The sequence below is a fragment of the Bufo gargarizans genome, chromosome 1, assembly GCF_014858855.1.
Source record: "Bufo gargarizans isolate SCDJY-AF-19 chromosome 1, ASM1485885v1, whole genome shotgun sequence".
Lineage (NCBI taxonomy): Eukaryota > Metazoa > Chordata > Amphibia > Anura > Bufonidae > Bufo > Bufo gargarizans.
The window spans coordinates 317,538,982-317,563,086 of record NC_058080.1 but is presented as its reverse complement, the minus strand read 5'-3'; the positions used below and the strand labels follow the sequence as shown (position 1 = coordinate 317,563,086).

The 24,105-nt window shown below is 40.6% G+C and overlaps 1 protein-coding gene across 7 annotated transcripts in view; it reads left to right on the top strand.

Annotated features, from left to right (window-relative positions):
* The window catches only part of PDE4C (phosphodiesterase 4C), a 1,152,632-nt gene extending 1,128,910 nt beyond the window's left edge, over nt 1-23,722 (top strand). For all 7 annotated transcript variants that reach the window (XM_044305707.1, XM_044305716.1, XM_044305726.1 and 4 more), the window contains 3 exons: nt 3,726-3,848; nt 4,922-5,104; nt 17,930-23,722. In XM_044305707.1, the coding sequence (XP_044161642.1) occupies nt 3,726-3,848; nt 4,922-5,104; nt 17,930-18,511 (888 nt within the window). In that variant the 3' untranslated portion in view covers nt 18,512-23,722. The remainder of the gene's footprint in view (nt 1-3,725; nt 3,849-4,921; nt 5,105-17,929) is intronic.
* The last annotated feature ends 383 nt before the right edge of the window (nt 23,723-24,105 follow it).

Genomic DNA, 24,105 nt, shown 5'->3' with positions numbered 1-24,105 from the left:
AACCGTATGGCATTCCTTTCCTTCTGCGCCCTGCCGTGTGCCCGTACAGCAGTTTATGACCACATATGGGGTGTTTCTGTAAACTACAGAATCAGGGCCATAAATAGAGTTTTGTTTGGCTGTTTATCCTTGCTTTGTTACTTGAAAAAATAGATTAAAATGGAAAATTTGCCAAAAAATTGAAATTCTGAAATTTCATCTCCATTTGCCAATAACTCTTGTGGAACACCTAAAGGGTTAACAACGTTTGTAAAATCAGTTTTGAATACCTTGAGGGGTGTAGATTCTAGGGGTACTTTTATGGAGTTTCTACTCTAGGGGTGCATCAGGGGGGGCTTAAAATGGGACATGGTGTCAAAAAAACCAGTCCAGCAAAATCGGCCTTCCAAAAACCGTATGGCATTCCTTTCCTTCTGCGCCCTGCCGTGTGCCCGTACAGCGGTTTACGACCACATATGGGGTGTTTCTGTAAACTATGGAATCAGGGCCATAAATTTGAGTTTTATTTGGCTGTTAACCCTTGCTTTGTAACTGAAATTTTTTTTTTTTTATGGAAAATCTGCCAAAAAAATGAAATTTTGAAATTGTATCTCTGTTTTCCATTAATTCTTGTGGAACACCTAAAGGATTAACAAAGTTTGTAAAATCAGTTTTGAATACCTTGAGGGTATAGTTTCTAGAATGGGGTCATTTTTGGGTGGATTCTATTATGTAAGCCTCGCAAAGTGACTTCAGACCTGAACTGGTCCCTAAAAATTGGGTTTTTGAAAATTTCTCAAAAATTTCAAGATTTGCTTCTAAACTTCTAAGCCTTGTAACATTCCCAAAATGATCCAAACATGAAGTAGACATATGGGGAATGTAAAGTAATAACTATTTTTGGAGGTATTACTATGTATCATAGAAGTAGAGAAATTGAAACTTGGAGATGTGAATTTTTTTTGCAAATGTTTGCAAAATTTGTTTGTTTTTTTTTATAAATAAAAATGCATTTTTCTTACTTCATTTTACCAGTGTCATGAAGTACAATATGTGACGAAAAAACAATCTCAGAATGGCCTGGATAAGTCAAAGCGTTTTAAAGTTATCACCACATAAAGTGACACTGGTCAGATTTGCAAAAAATGGCCTGGTCCTTAGGGTGAAATAAGGCTGTGTCCTTAAAGGGGTTGTCAGAGTTATGAAAAAAAATAATATAGCACTGAAGATCTGATATATAACTGAGCTAAGCAAGTTTTATGCAAAAAAAAAATATATACAGACGTGGACAAAATTGTTGGTACCCTTTGGTCAATGAAAGAAAAAGTCACAATGGTCACAGAAATAACTTTAATCTGACAAAAGTAATAATAAATTAAAATTCTATAAATGTTAACCAATGAAAGTCAGACATTGTTTTTCAACCATGCTTCAACAGAATTATGTAAAAAAATAAACTCATGAAACAGGCATGGACAAAAATGATGGTACCCCTAGAAAACACAGAACATAATGTGACCAAAGGGACATGTTAATTCAAGGTGTGTCCACTAATTAGCATCACAGGTGTCTACAACCTTGTAATCAGCCATTGGGCCTATATATATGGCTCCAGGTAATCACTGTGTTGTTTGGTGATATGGTGTGTACCACACTCGACATGGACCAGAGGAAGCAAAGGAAAGAGCTGTCTCAAGAGATCAGAAAGAAAATTATAGACAAGCATGTTAAAGGTAAAGGCTATAAGACCATCTCCAAGCAACTAGATGTTCCTGTGAGTACAGTTGCACATATTATTCATAAGTTTAAGATCCATGGGACTGTAGCCAACCTCCCTGGACGTGGCCGCAGGAGGAAAATTGATGACAAATCTAAGAGACGGATAATCCGAATGGTAACAAAAGAGCCTAGAAAGACTTCTAAAGAGATTCAAGGTGAACTTCATGCTCAAGGAACATCAGTGTCAGATCGCACCATCCGTCGTTGTTTGAGCCAAAGTGGACTACATGGGAGACGACCAAGGAGGACACCATTGTTGAAAACGAATCATAAAAAAGCAAGACTGGAATATGCCAAACTACATGTTGACAAGCCACAAAGCTTCTGGGAGAATGTCCTGTGGACAGATGAGACAAAAATCGAAGTTTTTGCCAAGGCACATCAGCTGTATGTTCACAGACGAAAAAATGAAGCATATCAAGAAAAGAACACTGTCCCTACTGTGAAACATGGAGGAGGCTCTGTTATGTTCTGGGGCTGCTTTGCTGCGTCTGGCACAGGGTGTCTTGAATCTGTGCAGGGTACAATGAAATCTCAAGACTATCAAGGAATTCTAGAGAGAAATGTACTAGCCAGTGTCAGAAAGCTTGGTCTCAGTCGCAGGTCATGGGTCTTGCAACAGGACAATGACCCAAAACACACCGCTAAAAACACCCAAGAATGGCTAAGAGGAAAAAATTGGACTATTCTAAAGTGGCCTTCTATGAGCCCTGACCTCAATCCTATTGAGCATCTTTGGAAGGAGCTGAAACATGCAGTCTGGAAAAGGCACCCTTCAAACCGGACACAACTGGAGCAGTTTGCTCATGAGGAGTGGGCCAAAATACCTGCTGAGAGGTGCAGATGTCTCATTGACAGTTACAGGAAGCGTTTGATTGCAGTGATTGCCTCAAAAGGTTGCGCAACAAAATATTAAGTTAGGGGTACCATCATTTTTGTCCATGCCTGTTTCATGAGTTTATTTTTTTACATAATTCTGTTGAAGCATGGTTGAAAAACAATGTCTGACTTTCATTGGTTAACATTTATAGAATTTTAATTTATTATTACTTTTGTCAGATTAAAGTTATTTCTGTGACCATTGTGACTTTTTCTTTCATTGACCAAAGGGTACCAACAATTTTGTCCACGTCTGTATTTCCTAATTTCCCTGGTTCTTTTCTGGCTCTTTGTTTACCTGCAATAAAAAGAATCTCTGCCCCTCCCCCTGCTCTGCTAAGATACAAGTCCTGCCCTGAGTGACATGTCTGTCTGCTTGGAGACTCTGCAGCATGTTGTATGTGTAGGACTACAAGTCCCAGCTGTATAATGTCACTGCTAAGGGAGTGGCTACGAGAGCTTCCCTGAGTGACATGTCTGCCTGCTGGGAGACTCTGCAGCATCTTGTATGTGTAGGACTACGAATACACTGCTAATACACACAGGATCTCCCCCTACCTTCTTGTGCAATGCTCGCTCTAGTATATCAACTCCAGTGCCCAGCATAATCTCCTCACTGCCTGCATAGCTGTGCAGCTGAAGGGGTTAAGAATCCGAGCAGAGAGTAGACAGCAGTGAAGGGGGGCGTGGCCAGCACAGTGACGTCTCGTTTACAGGCTTGTAAACGACCTTTATCAGAGCAGGGAGAGAAGCTGACATCACAGGTCATGTGACGCTCAGTGAAATCTGATAAACCAGCCACTGCAGATAAAGTGAGTGAATTGGAAAGATGTTACATTTGCCTAGTTAGGAACATAGAAAGAACAAAAAAATAACTTGGATAACCCCTTTAAGGAGTTAAATCAAACGGAACAGTTTTGCTCCGGTTTTGAGAACCTCTGCCGGATCTCATTACCGGAAACCAAAGTGCAGATGTGAAAATAGCCTTAATTTACTATTTGGTGAAAAAAACTAAGGTTTTGTTTTTGAAGTACATTTTCTTTTGAATGACATTCTCCCAATACTAAAACCTTACTCTGTTTCATTAGGTACTGGCAACAGATATGTCCAAACACATGAATCTTCTGGCTGACCTGAAAACAATGGTAGAAACAAAGAAAGTGACCAGTCTGGGAGTTTTGCTGCTTGATAATTATTCTGACCGAATACAGGTATAACAAATCATGTCAGTTAGGATGCATGCAGTATTTCCATATCATAACCATAATTTTTCTTAAAGGGATTTGCACCAGCATCCTTTAAAATAATAATTTATAAAGGTAGCTGTCATTTTGTAATGTATTTCTACCTTTAGGACTCCTGTCTTCCATTCTGGGCTTTAGTCACATGACCATGTCCATGCAGCTCTTTCTTATTTCCTGTGATGTTATGTTCATGGGCATGTGATTGGAGAGTGTCTATGTAACTAGCTAAGTGATGTTAGGAGCCGTGGCAGAGAAAGAAGAAATACATAATGGGTTTGGTTGGATACAGCAACAGTAAGTGATATAAACAGTGATTTATTTACAAGAAAATAAATGAGTCAGGAGACTCCAAACTGAAAAAGAAAGCATAGGAAGATATACCTGAGGTAGGCAACTACAAGAGCACGTCTGTTAAAAATCATAGTAAGCCCAGAAGTCCCCGTTAATTGATATCAATGGCCACAGTGCCCAGAAGAGAGAGAATTATTGCATGAAAAGTGCTGTCTGTTATAAAAAAAAACAAAAAACATTTTTTACTTGTGCAAACTATTCCCATTAAAAACAGTACCACCATGTAGATATCAGTCATGATGTATAGGTGTGAATTAAGGGCCGTATTACACCAACAGATTTTCTGACCAATCATTGGTCAGATGGCCAATTACACACACAGATCTTTTGTTATACACACCAACTATTGGTCTGATCGGACAGAAATTGGCGAGATAATCCGTTGGTGTAATACAGCCTTAACCCATATTGGATCTTGGCACCCTTATGTTAGCAGCATCCCAAGATCCAAGTTGTACACCTCCTTTCAACTTTGTAAAATGAAAGAAATTGATTATTTATAGTGAACCACAGTTATGGACACTTCTTTTATATCAGCAAATATAAATACATATTTTTTCAAACTTACTTTACTTCATATTAAGGTGAATATTAAATGAGCTTGAATAGAACAAGTCTGGGTTTCCTTAGTGCATGTTAAAGCCAAAAACATTGTCTCTTGTATTTATGTCCATTGTTCTCTTCTCTAGGTCCTTCAAAACATGGTTCACTGTGCAGACCTGAGCAATCCCACCAAACCACTGGAGCTGTATCGCCAATGGACAGATCGGATCATTGTAGAATTCTTCCATCAGGGAGATCGGGAGCGTGAAAAGGGAATGGAGATCAGTCCCATGTGTGACAAACACAATGCTTCTGTTGAAAAGTCACAGGTACTCCTCAGCTTTGTCAAGTTAATTGGTTTTAGATAGGACAGTTAATATTCAAATGACAATATTTGGGTGCTAAAATCTGTGTGTAAAATAGTTTCCTGATTAAAAGGAACATTAAACTGAGAAAACGCACAAAAATATTAAAGGGGTTCTCCAGGCTTTTACAGAAGTCCAGCTGCCTCTCACCCTGCAGCTGAACAGGAAGACCATCCTTTCATCCCCTCCTTTTCTTTGATTGTCTTTTGTCTCATATTGCAGTCAAGATTGAGGGATGTATAAATATACCGGTGTATCTCAATAAATTTGGCTACTTTCACATCTGTGTTGTTAATTCCAGTTTTAAGATCCGGCAGAGGATATCAGCCGCATTGCAGAGTAACATGTCGGGTGGGGTAGTGACAATCTACAATTTTTAGACCGGTTGCAATATAGGGCAAGATCCACAACCAGTAGGGTCGCAATCATTGTCCAGCTCAATACATATTGTGCCAATGTTCAGAGGCAAACTGCCTGATCTCCCAACATGTGACATGTGTGAATGAATGATGGATGTCTGTCGCATAGGGATATAGGAATACATCTCATCTATTTACAATAGAAACGCCTATACTTAGGACCTATAGGGACACCAAACAATTCACCATTGATAAACACACCTGCTAATCTGCGGTGACACATGGCCACAGAGTATCCATGAGGTTAACCACCTCAAAAATAGAATGTAGAGCAAGCGACAGCGGCCCAAAAAAGACCTAAATTAACTGACTTAGCCCGAAACTGCAACCTGATATTTTTAAATTGCCTTGTAGTATTGGTTGTTTTTTTTTTGTTTTAAAAGTAAATAATAAAGGTTAAAGTTTTAACATATAGATAGGACCCCTAAAAGAATTTTTTGGTCAGATAACTTTTATTTTTGTTACAATCTCCTGAGGGCTCAATAGGGACAAAAATCTGGTTATTAGTGCAGGGAGAGACATTACAGGCACTAGGAACAGTGTTTAGGAAATAAATATTAAATAAGAGCAGAATAAGGCGGCAACCCCCCTAGCCTAATGCCGACAATACAGTATGAAATCTTCGTGTGCGGTCCTCAGCATATAGAATCGAATATGACATGAAGAGGAGATAACAAAGTATCATGCGGCACTCACCGAAGTAGAAACTATGTATATCTTTATTCTTCCTTTTTCCAGGACAATAATAAGTGGGGTGCAGGGGCGGACAGCCTGTTGCAGATGATTAGCGGCTACGGCCGTTTCGCGGGTACTATCGCGCTTCTTCTGGCCTATATGAACGTCATCGCGCAATGTTGTGCTTTATAGAAGCAACGCCCCACAGCCGTAGCCATCAGCAACAGCTGGGCGCCGCAAGTTAGTGACGTTAAAATCATACGTGTGAGAAGGACAATTACATGCGAATCAGTACCAGTGATTAATTCAACCTTTATAATCATATTGACATACGCAATATAAGAGTATCGCTGTACAGTAAAGTTACTAATTCATATGACATACAAAAGCAGTCGCTATATAGGAGAGGGTCCAACTCCCAAGGGGTCCAAATCTCAGCATGACAAAGCTCAACACAAATGGATTTCCTGGTTTCCTACTTCATATCTTAGAGGAATACGGACATGTCATTTCTATCATTCAGCCCCGCTGCTGTGGTGAGTAGAATCCACCTTGCTTCCCTCTGCAGGAGCAGCCGGTGTCGATCCCCCTCCCCTAGGGATGGGTCGAACCTGTTCCACTCCTGCAAAGGAAAGACAGCGCGGACGACTGCCTGAGAGTTGGACCCTCTCCTATATAGCGACTGCTTTTGTATGTCATATGAATTAGTAACATTACTGTACAGCGATACGCAATATAAGAGTATGTCAATATGATTATGAAGGTTGAATTAATCACTGGTACTGATTCGCATGTAATTGTCCTTCTCACACGTATGATTTTAACGTCACTAACTTGCGGCGCCCAGCTGTTGCTGATGGCTACGCTGAAGCAGAACACTTCTCTACACTCTTACGGTGTCAAATTCTTTTACACTTAATTTGGTGCCTCATTCAGTAGTTGCAGAGTTGGTGTGAAATAGCGGCCTGATACTACACTTTTTAGGGCGAGTTCACACTTCAGTTATTTGATCAGTTATTACTATCATTTTTTGTGAGCGAAAACCAGTAGTGAAGCCTACTCAGAGATGAGGTGTAATGGAAACGTCTGCACCTATTCTGTGTTTTTGACCAAAACCTGGTTTGATACTACACATTTTAGGGTGTTCAAATTCTTTTACACTTAATTTGATGCGTCAATCAGTAGTTGTGGAGCTGATACTATTGCTATTTTGCCCTTGCAGTTAATGTTACAGTACAGTATATCCGACAGACAGGCGAGTAGAAGAGATCTGCTGCTTCCTCCGGTAGGCAGGCAAGTAGCGACGATGATAGTCACGTGGGAGCTGGTGTTGCGAGTGGTCAGGCACGTGGCCCTGAGACTTGTGAGGGTGACATCAGTGACTTGCAAACAGTAGTGGATGATGTATGAAATCCAACGTGCGAGCCGGGTGAAGAGGAGGCTTCATCATCATCAGGAGAAAAGGGTGGCAGCTTGCGCGTGAGGCAGCGGTTGAGTCAGCAGGGTGGCAGCAGTGTGATATCTGTAGCCAAACGTGCTCAGGGTAGACTGCCTGCTACTCAGAAGCCTATCTGTCAGGAAAGGAGTAGCAGTGCACGGGTTCATAGAGGCAGCGGTAGCAGGCAGTCAGCACAGAGTGGTGGGGGGAAAATTCCATACTCGGCGGTGTGGGAATCAAGTCGCTTGTGGACGATCAGCATGGCCCACTCTGTGACTGGGCCACTGTGTTGCCGACTCATGCTATTCTTCATGCGATTCCCACCCTCACCACTCTGCGAGTGGGCCACTGTGTTGACAACTCATGCGATTCCCACCCTCCCCACTCTGTGACTGGACCACTGTGTTGCCGACTCATGCTATTCTTCATGTGATTCCCACCCTCACCACTCTGCGAGTGGGCCACTGTGTTGACAACTCATGCGATTCCCACCCTCACCACTCTGTGACTGGGCCACTGTGTTGCCGACTCATGCTATTCTTCATGCGATTCCCACCCTCACCACTCTGCGAGTGGGCCACTGTGTTGACAACTCATGCGATTCCCACCCTCCCCACTCTGTGACTGGACCACTGTGTTGCCGACTCATGCTATTCTTCATGTGATTCCCACCCTCACCACTCTGCGAGTGGGCCACTGTGTTGACAACTCATGCGATTCCCACCCTCTCCACTCTGTGACTGGACCACTGTGTTGCCGACTCATGCTATTCTTTATGCAATTCTCACCCTCACCACTCTGCGAGTGGGCCACTGTGTTGACTAATCATGCGATTCCCACCCTCACCACTCTGACTGGGCCACTGTGTTGACTCCTCATGCTGATGCAGCCTCACCACTCGGTCATGGAACCACTACTTGTTTCAGCGTGTAATAGAACAGGTTCTGTATAAATCTTAGTGGAATCAGCTGATGACGGTGTAAAAGGAGTGCGCTTCTTCTTGACGCTAACATTGAGTTCACACTTGAGTTATTTGGTCAGTTTTGGCCCCGTACCTGACCAAATAAGTGAAGTGTGCAGTGATTTTAAGAGTGACGCCTGTCATCTGTGTATCATACTGACTCACCGTACTGTTTCACTAGCATAACAGACTCCCTAGGCATGTTTCTGCAATGCACTGTGTTCTACACCACTATACAGGCTCTCTGCAGCCAGGAAATAGCAGTTTTTTTAATGCGATTCGTCACGAATAAATTCGGATCAAATCAAATCTTGTTGGGAAATTCGGTGAACCGTCCAAATTGAATTTTTGAGAAATTTGCTCATCTCTATGCATAACAACTCAGGCACTTATGACCCAAAGACAACGCCAGAAGCGTCTTACCTGGGCTAATGAGAAAAGGGACTGGACAATGAAAGTAAATTTTGCATTTCATTTGGAAATCAAGGTCCCAGATTCTGGAGGAAGAGTGGAGAGGCACACGATCCAAGTTGCTTGAGGTCCAGTGTGAGGTTTCTAGTTGGTGATGGTTTAAGGAGCCATCTCACCTGCTGGTGTTTGTCCACTGTGTTCTATCAAGTCCAAAGTCAGCACAGCCATCTACCAGAAGATTTTAGAACACTTTATGCTTCCCTCTGATGACAAGCTTTAGGGTCCATTCACACGTCCGCGTCCGTTCCGCAATATCGGGAACTGGTGCGGACCCATTCATTCTCTATAGGGCCGAAAGAGATGTGGAGAGCACATTTGCGGATCCACAGACATGTGAATGGACCCTAATGGAGATGCTGATTTCACTTTCCAGCAGGACTTAGCATCTGCCAAAAGTACCAGTACCTGGTTTAGTAACCACGGTATCGCTGTTCATACTTGGCCAGCAAAGAGAATCTATGGGGTATTGTCAAGAGGAAGATGAGACACTAGACCCAACAATGCAGACAAGCTGAAGGTCACTATTAAAGCAACCTGGGCTTCCATAACACCTCAGCAGTGCCACAGGCTGATCGCCTCCATGCCTCGCTGCATTGATGCAGTAATTCATGCAAAAGGAGCCCCGACCAAGTATTGCTGTGCATATACTGGACATACTTTTCAGTAGGCCAACATTTCTGTATTATAAAAAAAATATTTTTATTGGTCTTATATTACAATCTAATTTTCTGAGATACTGACTTTTGAGTTTTCATTAGTTGTAACCCATAATCAACATTAAAAGAAAGAAATGCTTGAAATAAATCACTCATGTAATGAATCTATAGAATGAGTTTTGACTGAAATAAATGAACTTTGATGATATTGTAATTTTTTAAGATTCACCTGTGTCAGACGAGATCAAATATGTCCTTGCTCTTCCTCTTTACAGCCCTGTGTCTGACTGTAATACAACATTATACAAGATTATCTTCTGCATTATATCATTTGCTTCTAGGTCTTGTTTTTCTTTAGGCTAGGTCTACACAACGACATTTGTCGCACCAATGTCGCGCTGCAATTTTTATAATGATAGTTTATGGTGTCGCACTGCGACAGTCGCAAAAAATCTATTCGAAATGAATTTTTCTGCGACTGTCGCAGCATGTCGCACTGCGACATCATAGACTATTATTATAAAAATTGCAGCACGACATTGGTGCAACAAAATGTCATCGTGTTAATCTAGCCTAACCCCTGTGACACAGTGAGGTTTGGTCTGGGAAAACCGGTATTTTCCTTCCAGCATGTGCTACCGGACCGGATTTTAAATGCCAGTCCGGGTTTTGGCAGCACCTAGCTCTCCTTAAGAAATAGGCAGCTGGGCTCAGAAGCCAGGTCTCTGCGTCTGGAATGGATGAAGGCTTGCTACCTGTTTGATGTAAAAACAGGTTGGTGCTGCTATCAGCATGGACTCTTTGAGGCAGAATTGCTGCATGGTGTGAATTACCTCCAACACTGCAAGGTGACTTTATTTGATTATGACTGCTTGTTTTGTCACTTGCCTAAAGTGTGAATAAAACACTGAACTGTTTGATCCACAAACTTGTTGCCTTTATACTGCGTCCGCTAATCCTCTCTTCCAGAGCGAGTCCCCACACCCCTTAAAGGGGTTTTTCAGCTTTGTGCACTTCTGTTTACCTTTTAACCCCAGCTTGCTTTACCTGCTGAGTAAAGCATACTCCTCTGCTCCCTACTACTCGGTTTTCGCTCCCTAAGTCTGACTTTCTTCTGCAGTTTTCCATTCCCGTCCTGTAAACTTCCAGAAAGCAGTGACATGCCGCTTGATGACACGTGAACATTGAGGCCAGTCATTGCCTGTGGCTGTACTTGTGACCCTGTCCATCTGGAGGTTTACAAGATGGGGACCACAAGACTGCATAAGGGACCCAAGGACCTGGAAAGGGGTGGTGAGGAGCAGGGGATTATGGTTTTTCCAACAGCAGGCTAGGACTGAAATAAAAAAATAAAAGTGCACAAAGCTGGAAACCCTTTCCAGGACACAGCCTCATTATTCAAATCTGACACGTATCACTGTGTGCCAATGCTTTTACTAACTAAGCAATTCTGAGATTTTTTTGGTGACGCATACTTTATATTAGTGGTAAATTTTAGTCACTATAATTTGTTTTCACTGAGAAGAAATATCTGACATGTAACCAAAATATTACAAAATTGCAATTTTCAAAATGTGAATTTCTCTGCTCTGAACCCCTTTAGGACACAGCCATATTTCACTTTAAGGACCAGGCCATTTTTTGCAAATCTGACCAGTGTCACTTTAAGTGGTGATAACTTAAAAAACACTGACTTATCCAGGCCATTCTGAGAGTTAAAAATCAAAAATGGAAAATTTCGAAGTTTCAATTTCTCTACTTCTATAATGCATAGTAATACCTACAAAAATAGTTATTACTTTACATTCCCCATATGTCTACTTCATGTTTGGATCAATTTGGGAATGATATTTTATTTTTAAATGTTACAAGGATTAGAAGTTTAGAAGCAAATCTTGAAATTTTTCAGAAATTTTCAAAAACCCACTTTTTAGGGACCAGTTCAGGTCTGAAGTCACTTTGTGAGGCTTACATAATAGAAACCACCCATTCTAGAAACTACACCCTCAAGGTATTCAAAACTGATTTTACAAACGTTGTTAACCCTTTAGGTGTTCCACAAGAGTTAATGTAGAGTTTTTGGCAAATTTTCCATTTTAATCAATTTTTTTCCAGTAACAAAGCAAGGGTTAACAGCCAAACAAAATGCTATATTTATTGCCCCGATTCTTTAGTTTGCATAAACGCCCTATATGTAGCCGTAAACTACTGTATGGGCACACAGTAGGGCGTAGAGGGAAAGGTGCGCCGTATGGTTTTTGGAAGGCAGATTTTGCTGGACTTTTATTTTGTTTCACACCATGTCCCATTTGAAGCCCCCCTGATGCACCCCTAGAGTAGAAACTCCATAAAATTGACCCCCATCTAAGAAACTACACCCCTCAATGTATTCAAAACTTAATTTACAAACTTTGTTAACCCTTTAGGTGTTGCACAAGAGTTATTGGCAAATGGAGATGAAATTTAAGAATTTCAATTTTTGGGCAAATTTTCAATTTTAATCAATTTTTTCCAGTAGCAAAGCAAGGGTTAACAGCCAAACAAAATGCTATATTTATTGCCCCGATTCTGTAGTTTGCAGAAACACCCCATATGTGTCTGTAAACTACTGTACAAGCACACAGTAGGGCGTAGAGGGAAAGGTGAACCGTATGGTTTTTGGAAGGCAGATTTTGCTGGACTGTTTTATTTGACACTATGTCCCATTTGAAGCCCCCCTGATGCACCCCTAGAGTAGAAACTCCATAAAAGTGACCCCATCTAAGAAACTACACCCCTCAATGTATTCAAAACTGATTTTGCAAACTTTGTTAACCCTTTAGGTGTTTAATGGAAAATAGAGATACAATTTCACTTTTTTGGCAGATTTTCCATTTTAATAATTTATTTTTTTCCAGTTACAAAGCAAGGGTTAACAGCCAAACGAAACTCAATATTTATGGCTCTGATTCTGTAGTTTACAGAAACACCCCATATGTATAATTTTTTTTTATTTATGTAAGTTGTACACAAATGATTTTTTTTGTTTCAAAAATGAAATCAGTTTTAGTGTCTCCATAGTCTGAGAGCCATAGTTATTTCAGTTTTAGGGTATATTTTTTGCGGGATTAGATGACTATTTGATTGGCACTATTGTGGGGTGTATGACTTTTTGACCGCTTGCTATTACACTTTTTGTGATGTAAGGTGACAAAAATAGCTTTTTTTACACTTTTTTTTATGGTATTCACCTGAGGGGTTAGGTCATGTGATATTTTTATATAGCAGGTTATTACGGACGCGGCGATACCTAATATGTATACTTTTTATTTATTTAATTTTTACACAATTGTTTCATTTTTGAAACAAAAACAAAAAAATCAAGTTTTAGTGTCTCCATATTCTGAGAGCCATAGTTTTTTTTCAGTTTTGGGCGATTATCTTAGGTAGGGTCTCATTTTTTGCGGGATAAGGTGACTGTTTTATTGGTACTATTTTGGCGTACATACAACTTTTTTAATCACTTTTATTACCTTTTTGGTGAAGTAAGGTGGGCAAAATTTAAATTTCATCATAGTTTTTTATTTTTATGGCGTTCACCGTTCAGGTAAAGTAACATGACCGTTTTATAGATCAGGTCGTTACGGACGCGGTGATATCATACATGTGTAGGGAATTTTATTTTTTTCATTTTTAATCAGTGATAAATGTGTTTTTTGATTTTTACTTAACTTTTTTTTTTACATTTTTTTTTTTACGCAGACGCACTTGGTTCATGAAGAACCAGTGGGTCTGATGTCTGTATAATACAGTACAGTACACTATGTAGTGTATTGTACTGTATTTTACTTACACTTTGTCTGAACAGATCTCTGCCTTTAGCACAGATCTGTTCAGCACCATGGACAGCAGGATGCCCGAGAAGGCGTCCTGTTGCCATGGGAACCTTCCTCGTCTGCCACAACTGAGCAGACGGGGAAGGAGGGGGGCTCCCTCCCTCTGTGACACCATCCTGTCTGGGGGCTGCAAAGGCACAGCAGCCCCCCGTTGGGAGAGGGAGGGAGCTCCCTGACTGTTAACCTTTTCCATACAGCGGTCCATACGGACCGCGGTATGGAAAGGGTTAAACGGCTGACATCACAACACAGATGTCAGCCGTTTATACCAGATTGTCAGCAATGTGCTGACACTTTGGTATACCCACTGGACACCAATGAATATTCAAGAGGAGGCAGGCTATCCCGCCTGCCGCACCGCCCCCTCCCGCGAAAATCTATATTTTCGGCATTTTAAAGTTTCTGATCCGATCAGAAACTGCAGAAAGTGCAGCAAACCACAGGTCTGAATTGACCTGCGGTTTGCTGCGATCGCCGACATTGGGGGTCACAGGACCCCCCCGGCGCATCTAGCCAAGGTGCCTGCTCAATGATTTGAGCAGGCACCGGGTTCCGATCACCGCCCGCCGCATACAGGGGTTATGACCACCATGCAATCCAGGAACGGTTGCTGTGCTTGCACACTATAGGAAAAAAGGAAAAAATGCCAGCCTCTCTGGTGGCTGGACCCACAGGAGTATGCATAAGCGCTTTTTCTTAGAGTACAAGCACGACCACCATTGCTGGATTGCAGGATGGTCGTAACCCCTGGCTATGAGCAGTGTATAATGTGATGAAAAAATGAATCCAGCCAGCAAAGGAGGCAATATGGCCAATCGCAATACATTAGTGTCTTGTATTAAAGGAAACCGGTCACCCTGATTTTGGACTATTATCTACAGTAATACACGACTAGTACTGCATATAACAAGTCCAGAGCACTATTTTTTATTTTACTACTGCCCCCTGTTGTCCTATTATCGGCACTCAAAGCTGCACTGAATATACAGTCCGGACTGCCTTTGCCGTTCTAACATAATAAAGAGGACTCGGGGGACCATGTACAGCAGTCCTTACAATATATTGCAACACACCTCTGAGAGCTGACGAACGAGGGGCAGTAGTAACATAAAAAATGGTGATATGGACTCCTCACCTGCAGTACTACTCTTGTTTTACTATAGATAATGGTCCAAAATCGGGGTGACAGGTTCCCTTTTAACTTTATTTACATGATAAATGCCAATTGCTGATGGGAGGCCACCTCTTTTGAGACAGGTAGTCATAGCTCACAAAATATTAAATCCTTTATATTAACTGTAGAATGTGCTCTGCTTTGCGGGTGCCTTAAATTACTGAAGAACAACTATATCTTAACTCAGTGTTGGATTTATTTACAAATAGGGATATATCTACATTCTAAATACAATTAAGGGAATGGGAGAGGGGATTGGAGGGGGTCAGGATCCTTGAGCTAGCTACACCATTCTCTCTTTGTCACACATGCCATGGGCTTTTCTTCTGGACTCAGAACACTCCTCATCAGCAGGTCTCAGCGAATCACATTCTTGATTGTAGAGTCCAGGAAGACTTGTCTTGTCCCAGAGGTCACCAAGGTCACCATTGCTCTTACTTGTGAGTTAGGTTAGTGCAGGTAATTACACAGGAAGAAAGTTATATTATATACCCCTGCCCCCATCCCAGCATATATGTCCTTGCTGACACAGGTGTGGGCAGTAAATACCAGCAGGGGGTTGGGATTTCCCCAGGATGTGACAGTCCTGGCAGATCTTCCTTTCATCAGTGTCCTGCTCCAAGAACCCTTTGATGGTCCTCATTTGCATATCAAGCAGACCCGGGCTGATTCAGTTCAAGATCTCAAGGAACATCTTTGCATTAAAGCTGTATCATAGATGTCAATTTTATCAGTTCCAACATTAACCATATGTCCACTTTATATTGGTATCATTTTTCAAACATACTTTTATTTTTTGTGATGTTAAAAGGCTTAAGTTTAGCAGCAAATGTTTTCTTAGGGATCAGTTCTGGTTTGAAGTGGCTTTGAGGGGTCGGAAATGAAGGAGCAGCTTATGGATTTTGGGACCTCCATTTTTTTTATATTTTTCAAGCATCATTTCAGGATTTCAGAGGCTTTGAGGTGGCAAAAAGCTTAAACACCCATAAAAGGCTCCACAAGTGTTCTGATTGCACAATAAGTAATGTGATCGATCATTTTATAGATCGAGTCGTTAAGGATGTGAAGATACCAATTATGTGTAGTTGTTTCCAATAATAAAGGACTTTTTAAGGGAAAAAGGGCACATTTTATTTGGACTTTTGTTTTTACCTTGAAGGTACACTCTTTTTAGGCTGGTAAAATACATTAGTATTATAATGTATCAGTTGTACACTGACAGTTCACCTGGCCATTTTTAGGGCTCCAGTTGCCATGGCCACCTTTGGCACCCAACGATGATAACACGGGGTGTCTAATGTGGTACCGAGGGAGTCCCCTGACATAATAGTATGTGTGGATGCAAGAGGTATATGGATAGGCGATGGGTGCTGGCTGTGTAATACAGCCAGAACTCAGCCACAATGACTGGGATCTGAGATAACTCCTATCCTGCTTATTTAATTCCTCAGATACATCGGTCAATAGTGACTGCGCCATCTGAGAAGTTAGGGTGAGGTTGGGGGCTCTGTCCAGCGATTAGAGCCCTATGACAAAATTGCGGGGCTCTGATTGGTTGTTGAGAGAACTTGGGGCCTTGTGAAGGCTCCCAGACCTGTCATAGTGAGAGGTAAATGCCATAATGAAAAAATTGCCGGTTTGACTTCAATAAAAACTACAGCTTGCTATGCATCAAAAAAAAAAAAAAAAGGACTCGCAGAGCTCTGTAGTTGGAATTGTAAAAAAGCTATGGGTGATGTAAAGCAAATTTTTATTTTTTCAAAGGTTTTTATTTTTTAAAAGTAGCAAAACAAAATTAAATATTATATAAATTTGGACCTGCAGAATAAGCTCATCATGTCATTTTTAACACATGAATGCCATGAAAACAAAACCAACGCGAAAAACCATGGCAGCCAGAAATTTTTTGTTTCGCCTGACAAAAATTTTGCCCCCGTTTTACAATATAAGATATTATGATTTAAATTGTCATATTGATAATACAACTTCTCACAAAAAAATAATAATATGAACATAAAAAAAAGTTATGGGTCTTGGAAGACAGAGGAAAAAATGAAAACACAAAAGCGAATTGTCACAAACAAATTGGCTCGCTATTAAAACAGATTATGAAAGATTTGTCACATCCATCATGACTTCTGAGTAATCAGAGCCTTATTTTTGTGCAGTTAGGTTTTTTGTTACTTAGTTTCAGTGCCTTGGACTGTTAAGGCACATTTAATAGAAGAAGTGATTGCTAATAGAGAAATGTAATGAGGATACAGATCACCCAGCCCACCGAGACAGTTGAAAGCCTATGACCTTACAGGTTTCCATGACAATTGCACCGTGTGGATTTGGGTTCCTGTTTTAAAGGAAATGTGTCACCAAATTGTTCTTGCTCCAGATAGTTAGGGTACTTTCACACTAGCGTTTCTGTTTTCCGGTATTGAGTTCCGTCCTAGGGGCTCAATACCAGGGGGGGGGGGGAACTGATCAGTTTTATCCTAATGCATTCTGAATGGAGAGCAATCTGTTTAGTATGCATCAGGATGCATCAGTTCAGTCCTGCTTATGGTTTTTTTGGCCGGAGAAAATACCGCCGCATGCTGCAGTTTTCTCTCCAGCCAAAAATCCTGAACACATGCCATTTCCGGCATTAATTTCCATTATAATGCATGCGCAGACCATTAAACCTGTGACCTGTGCCAGAGCTCATTGTACAAGGAAAGAATAGATAAGCTCTGACAATCGCCTATTGTGAATGGTGGATCCTGTCTTATCTGTTATTCTAATACTGCCTATAATGATGTCACCTCTGTATAGATAAGCCGGTAACTGCAGTAACGTAACCTGTACAGACCAAGAAGTGGAGCCCATTATAAGGCTTATTGGCCAGTGTGAAAACTGCAGGATTTTATGGTCTTTGCTTAAATATAGATACTGACATGGAAAATGAAAGATAAACAAAAATTCTTCAAAATATGTTAAACAATAGGTAATTTTCTGTGACGGGGTCAGCCTGATCTGTTTTATTGCAGAATGTTACACTGTGGGCTACGTTTATATATTTGAATGCTAATGTCATGTGAGACTGTGAACATAGCTTGCACTCACATCTTTATCATCCTTTCTTTGCAGGTCGGTTTTATTGACTACATTGTGCATCCTCTGTGGGAAACCTGGGCTGACTTGGTTCACCCAGATGCCCAGGAAATACTGGACACATTAGAGGACAATAGAGAGTGGTATCAAAGCATGATCCCCCAAAGTCCATCCCCTCCACCAGAAGAACAAGACCCTGATAGGGGAAGTACTGCAGGAGACAAGTTTCAGTTTGAACTGACATTGGAGGAAGAAGGCGAGTCCGACACTGAGCAAGAAGAGAGTCCTGTTGATGAGGAAAACAGTGACTCAAAAACCCAGGTCACCGATGATTCAGCACAAGTCAGCGATGAAGCTGAGCAGCCCTCTCCAGTAGACCCATGCAGGAGTGTGTCCAACCAGCTGGATCACTTAGAACTCCCCTCCAAGAACACACTAACCAAGCAGAAAAAAGTATTGAACTTCGATAACTTGAAATTAGCAGCTGAAAGGACGCTACCACAAAAGGACACCCGGAGGGCTGCATCCACTAATACTGCAGAGCAGGAGACCTCAGGCCAAGGGGAGGTCTGTTTGGACCAAGAGGGAAACATCACATATCTTCCATTAGGAACGTAACCCCAGATTGTCACATCACTATTTTATTTTAATTCACGCACACTTTGCATTTTATTTTTCTGGAGGAGGGATGTATTTTATGGGGGAAAAAAAGTATTTAAAATGAAAAAAAATAATAATGAAAGACCTGATATCAGAAGAAACGAATTGTCCTCAATATCAGTAAAACCGCATGGACGAGCATGGTGAAATGTCATATGGTTTTATTTCATTTCTAATTTTGGCAAGGAGGCAACAATTTCCAATCTTAAGCTGCCGCGTGGTTGGTATTCTTTCTGGTAGAAAGTAAGTTAAAGGGAAACTATAGCTAAAATATTTGCAGTATTAAATGTAAGAGTTTACATCCCCTAAAATGGGCACCTGCTACCTGAGGCTCCCCAGCTGCTGGTGAACTTCATGTGCCAGTGTGCAATTCTTTGCTTTGGTCTGTCATGTTTTAACTTTATTTCATGTGAGAAATAAGTGCCAATATGAGTGGGTTATTTGCATGGAGTATCTTGTATTTAAGTTATAGTTTTCCACTTTGGCCTTGCTCAAAGAAAGAATTCGGCCATGGAAAAATGTGTATGGAGCTGCTTGGAACAACGAGAATGAGTAATTGGTATAGGTACTGAAAACTTTATCCTCTGCCACCCCAATACGTATATGGCTATCATTACAGATTGCCTCAACGTTTCCCCAAAATTTCAGCAAGCTCAGTAGGGTGGGTACCACATAATGAAAGTAGCAGCAAGATTGAGATTATTTCCACATTTGTTTCTGAATGGGAACCTGTATTATGAAATCTTGATGTGCGTGTGTGTACTAGGAGACACACAAGCATGCATGTTATCACAGACGCAGTGCACTTTATGCGTATGTGGGATCACAGAGGTAGAAACCAGCATTAAATCCTTAGATTGTCATTCAGTCAGGCCAGTTTTCTGTTCATCTGTAAGACTGGGATTAGTCTTGGCCTGTATAAACTATAACCTTCCTAATGCCTCTACGGATTATGAATAACGCAGGTCTTTGGGCTTTACTTTTGCAATGGTGAAAACCTTCTTGATATTGGAATGTGGGGGGAACAGGTGTTGTCTATGCGCGCATAGGAACGCCAGATATTCTAAACCTCAGGGTATGGTAGAAATGTTGTATGTGTGTTCTGATAACTGGTGTTCATACTTTCTTAACCCAAATGTCGCACATGTATAGTGGAGAGAATTGGCGGTTTCAGGATGAATGCCTATTGGATTTACATGTTAAAGTCAGATCAGTTGCTGATGTGTCCACAGAGGTGATTTAGCCTAGATTTAGGTAGGCACTGATTTCAGCATTGGGGGAGATATATTATTACGATCTGAACTTTCGACAGGTAAAAACCAGACCAGGCTGCAGAAGATGTGAAGTGGATCCTGCTTATAGATTTGCCTCATCTTGATAGACATATCAAACACTTTTCCTTACACCAGCTCTTGGTTGTCATTAGATCAATATTTTGCACCACAATTTAGGTGCACTTTAAGACTCCACTAAACCACACCCCTTTTTTTAAACAGTTTTCCAAACTGTGTAGTGGAGTACAATAAGTACACAAGGTATGTATGACAATGTATGATCTGGCACATCCAGCTTAGTTCATCTCCTCCATGTGTTTGTGTTCTCCACAAATGGATTGAATGGTTACTACACTACTACTGTTTCGGATTAAGACCTCTCTTTGGCATTATGTTGTCCTGTGTTCCCGTTTCTTTGGCACGGTTTATTTTTACAAATTAACAATTTGAATTACAAAAGTTAGGCTACTTTCCGTCGGATCTGTCATGGATTTGCAAAAATGCTTCCGTTACAATAATACAACCGCATGCATCCTTCATGAACGGATCCGGTTGTACTATATCTTATATAGCCAAAACAGAGCCGTCATGAGCGGATCCGGTTGTATTATGTCTTATATAGCCAAAACAGATCCGTCATGAACTCTATTTACATTGTGTTCCAGGGTGGATACATTTGGCTCGGTTTCATCAAGTAGACAGCAAAACGCTGCAGGCAGTGTTTGTGTCCGCCTCCAGAGCAGAATGGAGACTGATCGGAGGCAAACTGATGTATTCTGAGCGGATCCTTTTCCATTCAGAATGAATTAGGGCAAAACTGATTAGTTTTGGACCGCTTGTGAGAGCCCATGACGGATCTCAGAAACGGAAAGCCAAAATGCTAGTGTGAAAGTAGCCTTCTATGATTCAGTTTTGGAGGAAGATGGTGCATTGGATATCACCACCCATATAAGCTAGAACCAACTGTTCACATCTTGATGGGTCTTACGGACGTACTGTCAAGGCTATTGGATTAATCTAGTAACAGCTAGCCAAAAATGACCTTTCATCTACTGTTTGATACTGTGTTAAGATATGTAAATTGTCTTCTATTGTGCGTAATATCGCTGTCGCCTTAAGATGTATGTAGCCCTCATTTTGGAAATGAAAAGGGCAGATCTGCCAGGTTACAAGTGTTTCAGTGTTCATTTTTGCAAAGTGTTCCATTTGGGTTGAGAAATGGGAATACTCTCAGGAGGAATATGGACTCCATTTAATTTATTGTGCTAAAGTTTCACTTTATTTTAATGTATTTGTAGTTCACTTTTGAACAAAGTCACACTTCTGTGCACACTTCTCTTGTCTCTGATCTAATTTTACTGTGATTTGCACTCAAAATGCTGCATTACTATAATCTTGCACTTCTCACCAACAACGGTGAAATGATGCCCAGAACATGAGACTGCCGGGTGAAAGGCTGCAGTGGGTGTTAAGGGCATCTTTGAGCATACCAGACAATACTATAAAACACTACTATAAAGTAATAGGTTTAGAAAATAATAAAATCCTTGTGTTATCAAGTGAAAGCTCACACGACCATATGCTGTGTAAAGGGTACATCATTTTTTAATCGTCGGTCTTTGTTAGACATTTGCAACAGTTTGTCTTCTTCTACAACCTTCAGTTTTCACTTCCTCTGCAGATTGTTCTCTCTGCTTTTCACTGATATCCATCAGAAAGCTGTTCTAACAGCTCTGTCTGTAGCCCTTATCTCTAGTTCTTATATAAACAATCATATAAGCTGTATTCTTATCTTATGCCCATCATAATTTAGCTTAAATGAGTGTTTATCAGCTGTTAGGAGAGTAGACACAAGGCTACAGATCAAGCTGTCTGAGCAGGTGTGTGACAGATTTTATTGAAAACCAGAAGAAACAGTGTGCAGTCCATGAAAACTGAGGGCTGTAGAAGACAAACTGTTGAAAATAATTTGAAAAGACTAACTGGTAATTTTTTTTTTTTTTAGCCCAATATAAGTAGAATGCAATAACCATTTAAAAAGGTGTCCATAGCCTTTTAAAGGGTTTCCAAGCAATTCCTGTCTCACCTCAACATGGTGGAATGGCCCACATTGGCTAAGGCAGCGCTAAGGGCAGTAATTTGTTTAACAGGCTTTTCCTGCCATTTTTGGTGTGCTGAGCCAAGACAAGTGAAGAGCAGCAGGGAGCAGACCAGTACAGTAACAGTGGTTGTAAATAATGCTTCCTTATTTTAACCCTTTCTCTCTTAGCCTTTTTTCTTTTAAACGATCTCCATGAAAACCTCTTTAAATGTTTTGAAACTTGTTTATGTTAAGTCGCCAAATTTTGCTCTTTGCAACTCCTTTTTTGGCTTGGAACAGAACTGAGTTCCCAGTACATTTGACTTTAGTATTTTACTACTGTTTCCCTAAAATTTATTTTACCTTTTTGATGGTCTTCTTGAGCAGATTTTTGTTAGATTATTAAACAAAGCAGTGAGATGTGACAACCCTTTTAAAGGAATGTGTCATCAGAAAATGTCCTATTTTTATATCAAGTTTTATGTGAAACATTTTTTTTTAGTTTTTTTGAATTAATATTTCATGTCACACAAAAAAATTCTAATCCTACAATCATGCGGTTTTCAGACTAGACTACAGGAAATCTCAGTCACAGGATTGAGTGATATCACCTATTGTAAATAGTGGATGCTGTGTTATCTATACAAAGGTGATATCTACCATTGTAATTATGCCAGTGATGATAAAGCAATGGCTACTGAAACGTTACCTGTAAAGAACAGGAAGTCTCTGCATAATACTAGGCCTAGTGGCCAGTGCAAAAATGGCTGGATTGTAGGATTATTTTAAATATAGTAACATGAAAAATTAACCCAAAAAGTCTTTAAAAATTATGTTTAATAGGCCATGTTCTGATTAAGGTTCATGCACCATGAAGGCTTGTAAAGGGTACATCATTTTGGGGACATTTTTTAATTGTCGGTTTTTATTAGACATTTGCAAGTTTGTCTTCTTCTACAACCTTCAGTGTTCACTTCCTCTGCAGATTGTTCTCTCTGCTTTTCACTGCTATCTATCATTAAGCTGCTCTGTCTGTAACCTTTATCTCTAGTTCCTCGACAGCTCGCTCATTTTGTGTGTGTGTGTGTGTATATTCAGCCATATTCATTGATAAGAACAGATACACCATCATGTATAACCAGGAAAACCTTTACAAGGTTTTGGGGTTTTGTTCCCCATAAGGGTAGCCAACACATAGAACTGAATTATGGGGATGCTCATAAGTTCTATATTGATTGAAAATATACATTGTTTAAAGGTGTTGTCTTGATCAAACCAGGCCAGGTCATTTTCTGATCTATGTGGGCCCAGCTTCTGAAACGCTGAACAATTGATATGGCCATGTGAATCGCTGGCTGGCCACACATGTCTTGGTCAGCCATATATCTGAATGATCAGACAAGCTTCATAGCGTCTTTACTTAGTTGCATTGATGTCTTTGTAAATATAATTTATGCTCCAAAAGATGCCTGTAACACCCATAAGAAGCAGTTCTTCACAGCAGTATTTTGGTCAGGAGGTGATAAAGGTCCTTTTGTTAACAGCTGATCTGGTAGAGAAGCCATAGTGGACCTTAGTGGAGAAGGTGAAAAATGTGCCAATCATTACTGCTGCAATAGTGACCAGCTGTTAATCATTCGTGTGTCAAGCCAGGATTAATGGACGGATGCCAATATATGGAACGTCTTGCTGTTTTTACCTTTAAGACATTTCACATATAGGACACCCGTTTATAAATCCAGACCTAAGTCTCTTAGAATTGTCACAAACCATATTTGTTTTATTATTTTTCTTAATAAAAAAGTTTATCTTTTTGCTTTTTGTCTGACTTATTTTAATTTCAAGGAAATGTTCACCATTTTCTGGGGCTTGCAAAAAAAATGCAGTTTAGCCAGTTATAGCTGTGATGGCTAACCTCCGGCACTCCAGCTGTGGTAAAACTACTACTCCCAAGATGCACACTTGATTGGCTGTTCTCAGAACTCCATAGAAATGAATGCAGCATGCTGGGAGTTGTAGTTTTACCACAGTTGGAGTGCCAGAGGTTAGTCATCACTGATATAGGCTAGGTCACCATAAATTCAGTAACAAATATACCCAGGGAACTGTGTTGGGGGTATATTGTGCTTTATTTTGAGGAGCAGGTTTGTCCTACACACTGGCAGCCACCACAGGGGCGCGTGTTTAGAAAAAATAAT